Source organism: Thamnophis elegans, chromosome 9, assembly GCF_009769535.1.
Source record: "Thamnophis elegans isolate rThaEle1 chromosome 9, rThaEle1.pri, whole genome shotgun sequence".
NCBI classification, from domain to species: domain Eukaryota; kingdom Metazoa; phylum Chordata; class Lepidosauria; order Squamata; family Colubridae; genus Thamnophis; species Thamnophis elegans.
This window is the reverse complement of record NC_045549.1, coordinates 47,754,290-47,768,146: the sequence shown is the minus strand read 5'-3', so window position 1 is coordinate 47,768,146 and position 13,857 is coordinate 47,754,290. Positions and strand designations below refer to the sequence as shown.

General features: G+C 37.5%; 1 protein-coding gene across 6 annotated transcripts in view; it reads right to left on the bottom strand.

Moving 5' to 3' along the window:
• FAT1 (FAT atypical cadherin 1) overlaps positions 1-13,857 on the bottom strand; it is a 129,787-nt gene that overhangs the window by 30,289 nt on the left and 85,641 nt on the right. For all 6 annotated transcript variants that reach the window (XM_032223993.1, XM_032223992.1, XM_032223995.1 and 3 more), the window contains exons 10-14: positions 9,463-13,527; positions 7,318-7,514; positions 6,249-6,402; positions 4,835-5,068; positions 3,172-3,561 (exon numbers count right to left, since the gene is read on the bottom strand). In XM_032223993.1, the coding sequence (XP_032079884.1) occupies positions 3,172-3,561; positions 4,835-5,068; positions 6,249-6,402; positions 7,318-7,514; positions 9,463-13,527 (5,040 nt within the window). The remainder of the gene's footprint in view (positions 1-3,171; positions 3,562-4,834; positions 5,069-6,248; positions 6,403-7,317; positions 7,515-9,462; positions 13,528-13,857) is intronic.

The window sequence follows — 13,857 nt, the reverse complement described above, 5'->3', positions numbered from 1 at the left end:
AATATAACTTGGAAGTTGTGGCTTCTTGAATATATTTTGAAGTTATTCACCAGCCTATTAATATGACTTTATAATGATAACTTTTTTTGGTTCCTAACCATTTGATTGGTATAAATGGAATTTATCAACATATCAACATATCAAGTAGTACGGTAGATTTTTCAAACTTTGGATGTAGCCCACAGAATAATCATATAAAGCTGGAACAATATAGTAATGCCTGATTGGTTTTTTAAAAAGTGTGCATTTATATGTGTTTCTATATTTGAACTTTTATTCACATACATAGACAAAAAGGGATTTTCAAGCAATTGGTCTTATTTACGTTTAGTTTATGATTTTTTTTTGTCCCCAACCTTTGCGTCTTGGTGGCCTGGCTAGGGGTCGGGGGAAACTGGGCTATTCTAGAAAAATTAGGAGTATTTCTTAAAAGTTTTTTTTTTGTCTCATGTCCCCTTTACTTAAAAAAATTATGAAGATTCAGAAACGGAATTGATTAAAGATTGTATGATAAAATGGGCTCAGAATATTGAGGAACCAATAATGCTGGACACATGGGAAAGAATATGGGTAAGAAATGTAAAATTTACACAAGCACAAAATCTGAGAGAAAATTTTTATAAGATGTTTTATAGATGGCATTTAGATCCCAAAAAGCTTGCTTCTATGTATCCGAATGTTTAGCCTAAATGCTGGAGATGTGGTTCTCTAGATGCTACATATTTTCATATATGGTGGACATGTCGTAATGTTAAGGTATTTTGGATAAAAATATGGTGGATCTTGCAAAATATCTTTAAAAGAAGGATAAAATTCACCCCTCAGCTGTTTTTACTAGGTATATGTACTGACTTTACAGTAGCAGAGATTAATTTGGTTCTGTACTTAATAACGGCAGCAAGACTCTTGGTGGCGCAATACTAGAAGAAGAAAGACTTGCCTACAATTCAAGAATGGACTTTGAAAGTTATAAACTTAGCCGAAATGGCAAAAATTTCAGCATATCTCAAAGAACATTCAAACGAGAGATATAAACGAGACTGGAAAAAATGGATTGATTATACACAAAGTAAATATGGGACTAAGAAACTCCAGATAGCTTATGCTTAACATCAGTAATAACTTAAACTGTTTAAAATTTGGGTAACAGTAAGAAGCTGAGCTCAATGTAGAGACATTTTAGACTGTAATTGTTAAAAAGTTATACCGTGTATGGGCTCTGGGAAGTCGGGGGGAGGTGGGGTTCTAGGGGGAGGGGGGGAGGGGGGAAATAGAATATGTGTTAAATTCTAAAGTACATGATTGCACTTGTATACTGTGGCTTTTTAATGTTAGTGTTAAAATAGAACAAGCTGAATATATTGGAAGGCAATAGAAGTACACCGAAGGGAGGAGTTGAGTGAAAGAAGGAGGGTGGAGAGGGTGAGAGAGAGGAGGAGGAGAAGGGAGGGAATGGATGAAGAGAGGGAGTGATAGAGGGGGAGGGGAAGTAGGTAGTAGAGGGGTATGTAAGAAGGAAGAATGAAAGTTGGAGGGGGTTGAAAGAGGGTGTATGGTGGGCCAAGGTGGTATATTGGGTTTGTATTGTAGGGGGCATTTTCTATATAAGTGAAGGCTGTGTTTATTACTCAATGTTACATGCCCTGGTTATGCACAGTAAACATGTGATTGTATAGAATGAAATGGAAATAAAAAATATTATGTGTTAAAAAAAAAATATATGAAGAGCCGAAAGAGCTTGTATTTTTTGTTTGGGCTATAAATGAACAGTTTTATGGCTAATTTACAACTATTTACAGTCTTTGCAGTATCTCTCATGATCGCCGTTAGTCAGTAAAACTGTAGACATTTTCAATCATCCAGGTCATGGCTGTCCCAAAGGTGCTTTTTCTAGAGGTAAGTGGACCTTTTTTTCCCTTGAAGATGTTTCGCTTCTCATCCAAGAAGCTTCTTCAACTCTGACAGGTGGAGAATTGAAGGATTTATATTCCTTGCAGAAACCTGGTATTTTGATCTTTTTAGAGGATTGTTGAATCACTTGGAAGTTCATCTGTGTCCTAGGGTCACCTAATGGTTCCTGTAGTCTGCAATTTTTCTCTGGAAATCCATTCCTACTCCCACACCTTTCAAAGGGTTTTCTCATAGCTAAAATGTCTGTAGAGATTTTCAGTCATCCGGTCAATCCAGGGGTGGGTTCCTGCCGGCAATACTACTTGTTTGGAGCCCCAAAATTTTTGCGCATGCTAATTTGCGCTTAAAAAGGTCTGTGAATGCACATATTAAAAAAGGGAAAAATACATTTTTTCAACGAAAAAATGTGCAGAACAGAAAATCAAGATGGCACCACCAAGGATAGAATTGGTACAGCAATGTGTCTGGTCAAGTTACTACCTATTCGGCCAAACTGGTCCACCTCTAAGTCAATCGTACATAACCAGCCTATGATTGAAAATCATTGAAATAATATAACTTACCTGACCAATAAAGTGAGTGTGTGTCATTCCCACCCATACTAAATTAGATGATTCTGGACCTGCATTATTTTGAAAGGGAATGTGACAGCACTGCATCACATAAAACTGAACCATTATTTTGAGAGGATGTCAGAAAAAAAGCATTTAAAAAAGCAAACAATTTAAGCCCGATAATTTGCCCAAGACTTTTACCCTTAATTTTTCTATCTCGTCAAATAAAATATGATATTGTGTTAACACAATACATTCTACGAATGTTTAAAATGCACACATATATGCAGCCCATTATGCAATGTTGTAAAAGGGATGGGGTGACTCAGTGGCTAAGATGCTGAGCTTATAGATCAAAAAGTTGGCAGTTCGAATCCCTAGTGCTGTGTAATGGAGTGAGTTAGTGTTACTTGTTCCAGCTTCTGCCAACCTAGCAGCTCGAAAGCATGTAAAAATGCAAGTAGAAAAATAGGGGTCCCCTTGGTGGGAAGGCAATAGCGTTCCATGAGCCTTCAGCATTTAGTCATGTCGGCCACATGACAGAGACGTCTTTGGACAACGCTGGCTCTTCGGCTTTAAAACGGAGATGAACACCGCCCCCTAGAGTCAGGAATGACTAGCACATATGTGCAAGGGGAACCTTTACCTTATGCAATCTGAATGCTAGTAATTTTTTTTATTTATTAATAGTTATATGAATAAGTACCTGTTTTTGAATCAATACTGAATCTTCCATGCTCATTTCCACTCACTATGGAATAGGTGATTTCAGCATTGGCTTCAATATCCCGACTAGCAGCATAGACCTGAAGAATTTCCATTCCAACTATTGCATCTTCTGAGATAGTTGCACTGTATTCTTTATATTCAAAGACAGGAGGATTGTCATTTATATCCAGAACAGAAACCACCAGTGTAGCAGTAGAAGACAGCTTCCTTGGTGATCCTTCATCTTCAGCTTTCAATATTAAATGATATACTGCTTGTAACTCACGGTCTAAGGGCTTTTCTAACTTAAGAATCCCAGAGAATTCGTCTATAGAAAACTGCCCATCTGCATGTGTTAGCAGAGAATAATGAATCTTCTGATTTAAACCTACAATTAAAAAAGAAATAGCAAATTAAGTTTCTAAACAGTATATTCAAATGAATCTCTTTGATTAATGCAGAAAATAATGACAAAATTGTCACTTTCAAATTTTACTATATAGCTCTCTGCTAGTGTCAAATGACAAACAGTACAAATGTTTACACAACTTACCCTATTTTTTTCAAAATGCATGCATAAGTTCAATATATGCATATTGATCCACAGAATTTAGTCTAAATGGACTACCCATGCCTCTAGTTAAATTATATGCTATTATCCATAACCACAAAACCTATACTTATATTCTTGTAATGATTATACCTTTTCTCTTCTAAGCACTAAAAAAAAAAAGCACGTCTGGGCTTTTCCCATAGCCCAGAAGATTCTAGGTAACATAGCTTGATCTAGAGTAGGGGTGTCAAACTTGATTTCTTTGAGGGCTTCATCAGGGTTGTATTTGACCTATGAGGCCCAGAATAGGTGTGGCCAGTTCAACATCACTCGTGTCAGGGGCCCAAGTGCTTTGCCAGCGTGTCTGTAGAAGCCCAAGTGCTCTGCCAGGAAAAACGGAGCTTGGGAGTCCATTTTCACTGGCACAAGCACCGCGGCCTGATCCTTCACTGTTTCCAGGGTGGACCCATGGACCAGGTCTAAGTACCCTGTGGGCCAGATCCTGTCCCCAGGCCTTGAGTTTGACATCCCTGATCTAAAGTAAGAAAAACTTCACAATTATATAGGCACTGGCTGCCAGCTGGAAGCAGTAGCAGTGGTGGGTTGCAGGTGGTATGCCCCAGTACGGGTGTACCGGAGCCTGCCCGGAGCACTTGGTACGTTCCGGTACAGTGCTCTGGAGGACCCGCCCACCTGCGCTCCTTACCTGTTTTTAAAGCCTTTGGCGCTTCCATGCATGGTGCGTACAGTGCCTGCGTGACGCTCCGCTGAGCAGCTGGAGCGCCTTGGAGGCTTGCGAAGGCATCACTGGGAAGGTAAAACACATGCGCGTGTCGTGCGCATGTGCATGCGGGCCACATGCAGTCATGTTGAGGACGCCGGGCCCCGTTGCAACCGTAGCAGTTGCAATGGGATCCGGAACCCACCACTGAGCAGTAGCTAATACCAATCCCTGAACAGGAGCTGTGAATTGTGATAAGATTATGCTCAGCCTCATCTACACGTCAGGGATTATATTATAAAAAGTAAGACTTATGAAATATAATTAACAAACAAATGCATAAATAGTAGAAGTTTGTTTTAGAAATACATATTCTATAACTCATACCTGCATCTGCATCAGTAGCATGAACTCTTGTCAGCAAAGTGTTCAATTCAGTGTTTTCAAACACTGTGATGGAATAGGTTTCGGCTGTAAACTCTGGACGGTTATCATTCGTATCTTCTATATTCAGAATAATATTAGACTGGCAAAATCTTCCTCCGGCGTCTGAAGCCTTCACCATAAGGGAATATATAGATTTTTGCTCACGATCAAGTGTTGCTAATGTTTTCAGTTCACCTACAATGAAAATAAAGGAACCGTATGCATTTATAATTTGATACACCAGATTAAAGAGATCCTCTGAATCTCTTCAAAATGACATGTAGTTATTACTATACAAAATAGTTTAGAACCATTCACAAATTGGTTCTCATTGCTTACCAATTGTCAAAACATTTTAAACTTTTAAGAAGCAGAAAGACCAACAAAATCTTTGCAGAACTCTACTTTTTACTTTCGTCCATTGAAAAACCTATCCATTTATCTGCTCTTTGCTTTCAATTGTTAACCAGCTAAGAATTACTTAAGGCCCTGATAAAATCTTTGTCATAAGCTTTTGTTTGAAAATGCAAGTGTATCTCCATCCATGTGCCTGATTAAAAGATAGACTAAAAGTTTGGTAAAGGATTTCCTTTGGATAACTAGATTGATTTTACAACATAGCAACACTTCTTCCTTTATACTAAAATAAGTATTTCCCTCCTCTAATTTATATCTGGATCAGCATAATAAATAATGAATACATTACAGCTTGCAAATCAAATACATCCAACCAACCATAATTTTGGAAGAAAAATAATTTAAAACACCAAGAGCTAAAATTAGCTGCCCTGAGTCCCCTTGGGGAATAGGGCGGCATAGAAGTTTAATAAAACTATAAACTATAAAATAATTCAGAAATATAAAATGATATAAACTATTCATGTTAAACTAATCAAAATACAATCTTAAACTGACTAATTACAGAGTAAGCCCATTAGTATTGAGATTGCAAGATCTCTTAAGGTGGGGCATGGGAATGTGAACATTCAGCAACACCTTAAAGCACTTTAATTGTTGGCAAGGGGAGCAAATATATGTTTGCTATGCTTGGCTTTTCTGCTAGGTTGATTTTATATTCATGATTTCAGCTATAGTAGTCTTACAAATGTAATTGTCAGACTCAAACTAAAGCTATTTGGGAGAACAGATAAGTATTAGTGATTCCAAAACTCATTGTTCCATTCCTAGAGCGTCAACATTAGACAGTCTTTGGTGGCTACAAATTGGTAGAAGAATCATGCTCAATAACTGTTGCCCTGCCAAACTAATGAGGAGCTTGTTCATGGTGTCCTTCTCTTGCCTAAATCAGAAGAAAACCAACTATGCAAACACCTATGAACAATTTCAACAAAACTTTATAACCTCTAAATCCTACCTGTGTCTGGATTGAGTCTGAATTCTTCTGCTCCAGCACCAGATAATGAATAAGTTATTTCTGCATTGGAACGAATATCTGCATCTGTGGCCATGACTTGCATGATGAATTTGCCTGGAGGAGAATCTTCTGGAACAGTATCTGTATACCAGACCTAAAAGCATTTGTAAGATAATTGTGAGTAAAAATACATTAAGTGTGTGGACCATAGACATAGCATTATTAAGATCAGGTATTACTAGATTTGAAAATGTGAGAGAACAAAGTATAAAAATATTCAAAAGTTACTCTTACATGTCTACTTTCTAGAATTCCACACTGTTCTTGTGATTCACCAGTCCCCACAAAATTGAAAAAATAAAAAGGGAAACATCCTAACACTGCCCCTTTCAGCCCCAAGTCCTATGTTACTACCTGACTTGGAGATTGGATGATAACTGCTAACGAACGGTTTCCACATTAAAAAAATAGCCATATCTATACTAAAACTTTTCAGCTTTCCTTCATCTGGCCCTTTTCTATAAGTCCTATAATATTCAAATAATATTAAAGACTGTCAAGAATTATAGAAAGTTTCAAAGCTTTTTCCAGCACCAGCTTGGAAAGATTGCTGTAGAAAACAACAGCAAGCTTTGTAGTTTTAAAATATGGTATTTTTTAAAAAATAATACATCCTTACTCCTTTCTGTGTACTATGCATGTGTTGCAATATTCTGAATAGTTTACAATTAAAAGCTTAAATAAACCTGTAAACAGCCTGATGCCAAATAGATAAAACTAAACCCCATCCCACTTTAACCCAAAAGGGCTCAGCCATCGCTCTGTCCTAAAACCTGTAATAATAAACAGGTCTTTTAATAGTTTCCTGAATATCATCATATTAACTTCCTGAAAGTTATTAATATAAATTAGGATTAGCAGATACAATGACTAAAAATGTTTCTGGGACTTGATAATTTTCTCTGCCCCAAATAATTATTCAGTTTGAACATTAGCATTCTTGTTATCAAGATTGCAGGATGTTTTCAAGCTAGAAATAAACATCTATGTAAAAAATCCAAACCAATACCTTTTCGCAAACTGGGCTATTGTCGTTTGAATCAAGGACTTTCACTTCTACCACTGCATTAGCAGCAAACATCCCATCAGTAGCTGTGATATTTAGGAAGTAGTTATCTTTTTCTTCTCTGTCCAATTGCTTTTTGACATAAACTTTCCATTCATTCTGTATATTTTCTACAGCAAACTGTTCCAATGGATCACCTCCTAAATAATTAACAAGAGAATATATGTTTATGCCATGAGAAAAGAATGAATATAGCCAAGACTTAAAAATTCTAAACATGGGGAGATGCTGAAGTACTCGCCCAAGACTGAAAATGCTGGACATCCCTTGCTCCCCAACATGCTACACGTAGCATGGAAGGATCTAGTGCTACTAAAATGTGCAATATTTTATACAGACAAATTGGCACTATGCAGATATATGCGTGGCCCGACAAAACCGCGCTTGTCAAAATAGCGGCGACAAAACCGCGTTGCTAAAGCCGTGACGTCATCACCGCGGCGACAGAAGGGCACTTTAAAACAGCGTGGTGGCAGAAAGCTGATTTAAATTAAGGTAAGGGTTAGGATTAAGTTTAGGGGTTTGGTTTAGGGTTAGGTTTGGGTTAGGGTTAGGTTAGGGTTAGGTTTAGGGTGCTGAGTGCTTCGGAAGGCGTGGATTTGCCCTCCGCGCTTATGTCGGCGCGCTAGGGTCGCCTTTTTCCTTAGTGCTTTGGAAGGTGTGGATTTGCCCTCCGCACTTAGGTTGGCGCGGATAAGGGCTTCGTGGTTTTGTCGGTGAACCGATATATGTACAATACATGGAAATCAATAGTTTAAATTTTTAATAGTTTAAATAGTTACATTTAGAGTATACCTGTATCAAATTTAAAATAAAAGCTGTAGCAGCATATTTGAGAAAACATGCAATGCTGCTTCAATAAGAATTATATTCTGGTTCAGCATGTTTTGCATGCAAACACAGTTACCTCTGTTAAAAACAGTATCCATAGCTTTCATGTTTTTCAAATGTGGAAACTTTAATATAAATGAACTTCAACTCCTAGAATTCCCAGCCACTTTTGAAAAACACTACTGTAGAGTAGTAGGAGTATGAAAGTTTTCCTGCATAACCTAATGTTATGCATTATTTGATATAACAAACGTGCCTTCTATTTCTCCAGGCATTCCAGTCTTTTCTATCTTACTGTTTTTAATGTTGTTTTATGTTGCATTAATTGCCTAACAGAACTTTTTGAATTTTTTTTTAAAAAATCCATAAAATCAAGGGTCATTTACATATTGCTAAATAAGCAGGGCAAACAAATATGCAGACTGGTAAGATATCACTACTCAAACATTGTTACAGACTTTCAAGGTTCAACTATTGCCTGCTTTGAATCCCTTCTTTGTAATGTACTCAACTGGCAATAATTTTGGATGGGAAAAAATATCAACATTGCTAAATGCATACTAGACACATTCCAAATTGTAAATATTTATTTGACAGCTATATTGCTATTTTTTTTAGTAATTGAACTCTTATAATCAATACAAATAATTGTTCCATAATAGGTGTGTATGTGTGTGTGTATTTGTTTTCGTAGATTTTCATGGGTGTAGGTATGCTGGCCTTGATGTATTTGGGTCTTTTCCCGTGTAAGATTGAGATTGTCTTGGCAACGTTTTGGCAAGGTTTCTCTCGCCATCTTCAGGCCCCAAAACCAGCCTGAAGATGGCGAGTGAGACCTCGTTGAAACGTTGCCAAGACAATCTCAATCTTCTCCACAGCTTACTCATATTAAAATCTTAACTTCCTTATTTTCACTTATAATTTTAACATACGGTACATTTTTCTACTGGCTAGAAACAACTAATATTATAGGCATGGATGAAGAAACATTAAGTGCAATGACTTAATGACAACAGGATAGGAATAATATAGGTACGTCACATTAATTAAATATTCTATATTTCTTATATCAGAATAGCACATGGGTTTAACCTTATATTTCAAGACCATTGCCACAAAACAGTTTATGGAACAATAAATCTTCCCTCCATGACAGTGAATATCATAAATAAAAGAAGGAAGTCTATTTAAGATTAAAGCTATGCCATACAAAACATATAAAGCTAAAGCTGTCTATATATATTTTTAAATATTTACCGGTAATAAAATAGTTGACTTGTCGATTAGAATATTCTGAATCAGCATCAGTGGTGCTTATTATAGCAACTACTCCTCCAACTGGATCATCTTCACTGACTGTTCCTTTATAAATCTCTGCAGTGAACTGAGGAGGGCTGTCATTCACATCAGCTACATAAACTTCCACAATAGTGGTAGAGGACAGCTGTATTTTTTCAGCACGGTCAGATGCCACTACAATAATTTGGTATTTGCCCCGTTTTTCCTGGTCAAGCTCTCTTAGAGTGGTAATCCAGCCAGTTTCCGAATTTATACCAAAAGACTCTAGGATTTCAGTATCCTGGGTTGGTTCTAGCTTGTAAGTAATTTGTCCGTTGTTCCCCGAATCCTGGTCCATGGCTTTTACTCGTATGACTTTTGATCCGGCTGGCATATTTTCTACTAAGTATGCTTCATAAGGATTGGCTTCAAAGATTGGTGCATTATCATTTGTATCTTTGATTTGAATACTTATTTCTACAGAAGAGACAACTTTATAATTTTCCTTCATAAAATATGCCAGCACTGAGAACTGGTACCATTTGGTTACCTCATGATCCAGACTTTTTTCAACTTTTAGCCTTCCATTATGTTTGTCTATCACAAAATAATCATCTTTATTTCTTTCAGGTGTATATCCTTTAACAAGACTGTATAACAAGGTATGGGTGTGCTCTGCTCGTATAGTATCAATTTCAGTCCCAATAGGAATATCTTCAGAAAGAATGTAAGAATAAAAGGGTTCTGAAAATTTTGGCAAACGTGTTTCAGGAGAGAGTATTCTAACATATAGGGGGACACTGGAATCCTTTTGTGGGGATCCACCATCCATTGCTCTAACAAAAAATGTAAGAAACTGATTTTCTAGCCCAATTAAGCTTTCTTTTGTAGTTATTACTCCAGTCAAATGATCAATTTCTAAATTCTCCTCAACATGTTCAGAATCTGCTTCAATTGTGTACGTGATATCTGCATTGGAACCTTCATCAGCATCGGAAGCCAAGACTTTGATGATAGAGGTACCTCTTGGAACATCAGATCCAATACTGACTTCATACTCAGTTGCTCGGAACAGAGGAGCATTATCATTAACATCAGTAAGTATGACATTGATGCTGCAAAATGCCACTTTCCCCCCAGCATCCTTAGCCATGAATCTAATATAGATGACCTTTTCAGCTTGAGTTTCACGATCAAGTATTTCCAATGTAAATAATTGCCCCCTCTCATTAGTATAAAATCTGTCTTTTGCAAAATCATTCATAATATGGTATGTTACAGATCCATAGCTGCCAGTATCTTTGTCTGTAGCTTTGACTTCGGTCACCAGGGTATGCAATGGAGTATTTTCAGCTAATTCTACCTCATATTCATTCTGACTGAACACAGGACTATGCAAATTGGCTCCGATTACATTTATGTCAACCTGAGCTGAACTTCTGAAGACTCCATCAGAGACAGATATATTGAGATGATAATTTGGTTTCAGAGTCTGTCTATGTATGTTTGAAAGAGTGATGACCCCAGTCTTGCTATGGATAATAAAATGCATGTTATCATTCCCTGTTAATATGGAATATTCAAGCTTTTCTGCATCTGAACTGTCTGGATCTGAGGCTTTTACACATGTTACAAAGTGCCCATGGGGAGCCAATTCACTAATATTAGATTTATAAAGCAGCTGGTTAAACACTGGTGGATTATCATTCAAGTCTGTTATGTCAACAGTTACAATGATGTCACTGTTCAGTGGAGGCATTCCACTGTCTATTGCTCTTACCAACAATGTGTGTTGCTGAGCTTGTTCAAAATCCAAACTCCTTGCTGTCAGAATGAGCCCCGTACTATCTATAACAAAATAATCATTGTTCTTGCTAATGTTGCCTACCAAGTGGTAAGAAATCTTTTTGTTTAATCCAGAATCAGCATCAGTTGCCCTGACATGTACAACAGATGTTCCAATTATAGATGCCTCAGAAATTGTGGCAGCATATATTTGCTCTGTAAAGACAGGAGGATTATCATTGATGTCTTCAATTATTATATCCACAAACACTTCAGCATGGGCCCCTGTCAATGAATCAGTTGCCCGGATCCTCAATTTGTAAGCAGGATGGGCCTCAAAATCTAAGGGAGCAATAACATTGAGAACGCCAGTGTTGAAGTTGATATTGAATTGATCAAAAGGATCACCATCTGTGATGCTGTAAAAGACTTTCAGCCCCTCTGGGCTATATGCTTGCACATGAACCACTGGACTATGTAGCGGGATATTTTCTGGTATTTCTGCACTGTAGAAAGTTTTTTCAAATATTGGCATGGCTTTATTTACCACAGTGATTGGAACAATAACTTCAGCAGATAAACTTGGTTCTCCTTTATCCTGGGCTATCACAGTAAGATGATACTCTTTGTTTAGTGTGTCTGGGTCAAATTGTTTCTTGAGTGTGATTTCACCAGTTTTCCCTATTTGGAATTGGTCACTATGTTCCTTGAAATAATACTGTATTTCACCATTTCTACCAATATCATTGTCTACAGCAGTGACATAGTGAATCACTTCACCAACTTCAGTATCTATTTTAACAGTGGCATAATATGGAAGATTGACAAAGACAGGGGCATTATCATTTATGTCTTCTATAGTGACCTTTACCACGAGGTGTACAATTATGGATGGATTATGTTCTGCAGTGACTTCTACCACAATGTCAAATGATTCCTGTTGCTCACGGTCAAATGGAATTCCAGTGGTTGAAAGGACTCCAGAAGTATAACTGATTTTAAATCGATTATCTGGATTTAGAATCTGATAGAACAAAGGTTCATTTATTTGATTTCCTACAGCAGTGATGATTGCTACTGTTTTTGCTTCTGTGGAATTTTCCTGGACTACAGCATTATAAGAACTACGTGTGAATTTCAGCTGATTTGCCTTGGCCTCTTTTACATTAATTTTGACAGATGTAGTGCTTGAAAACCTGCCATCCGATGCTCTGATTGTCAATTCATAACGGCTTCTTAGTTGAGTTGTATTTTGTATTGTTATGCACCCAGTCTTGGAATTGATTGAAAATTTTTCTCCAATATTGCCTTCAATGATAGAATACATGAGTTGTGAGAAGGCTTCTGAATCCCGATCATTTGCATTTACTGTAACAACTTTTACTCCTTTATATGTTGGCACTAGAACAGTTGCTTCATATAGGTCTTTAGAGAACACTGGAGGACAATCATTGATGTCAATTACAGAAATAGTAATATTAGCTGCATATTCTGCAGATAAGCGTGGTATTCCCATATCATATACTTGCACAGAGAAATGAAAAATATTGATTTCTTCATAATCTAAGGTCATCACTGTACGAATGGCTCCTGTACTAGAATCAATGGCAAAATATTTGTGGGCAGATGGCTCAACAATCTGATAGACAAGTAAAGCATTTGATTCTTTGTCAGCATCTGTAGCTCGAATCGCTAATGGCATATTCCTCTCTGTTAAAACCACACTGTTAATCAAAGCAGATTCACTGATGAGTCCTGTGTATTCTGATTGCATAAAAGTTGGTGCATTATCATTCTCATCTCGAAGGTGCACCAGTACAGTGGTGTTAGTGGATTGGCCAGCCATATTAGTTCCCTGAACAATAAGACTATAAAAAGGCAAGGTTTCAAAATCAAGAACCTTTTGAGAAGTGATAACACCAGAATGTGAGTTTATAGTGAAGGCATCACCTATGTTGCCCTCTTTTATTTCATAGGCTACAGATGACTGGCTATGTGTAATAACCATGATGATGGAGCTACCAATGATGCTGTTTTCACTGATTTCTGCAGAATATTCTTGGGAGGAAAACTTGGGCAATGCATTGTCAGAAATTGTGACAGAAATGTGCACAGCTGTGACTTCATTCATTGGGGGCATCCCTTTATCTGTTGCCTTCACCATCAAAGTGTACTCATCCTGAATCCTAAGATCCAATTCTTTTGCAGTAGTAATACTACCCAAGACTGGGTCGATGTTGAAAGCATTTCTAATATTTCCTGTTTGGGAAAAAGAAAAAGAAAAGGACAGGAAATTAATAATCTGGAAAAAAATATTTAGATAAATATATAGGTTCCCAACTGCTCCTTACTGAATCGGGAGGCTCTCACAACAGTCACTCGGGCCCTTGTGACCTCTAGGCTGGAATACTGCAATGTGCTCTACATGGGGCTGCCCTTGAAGAGCATCCGGCGACTTCAGCTAGTCCAGAACGCGGCCGCGTGAGTGACTGTGGGTGCACCTCGGTTCACCCACATAACACCTATCCTCCGCGAGCTGCGCTGGCTACCTGTCGATCTCCGGATGCGCTTCAAGGTGCTACTAGTCAC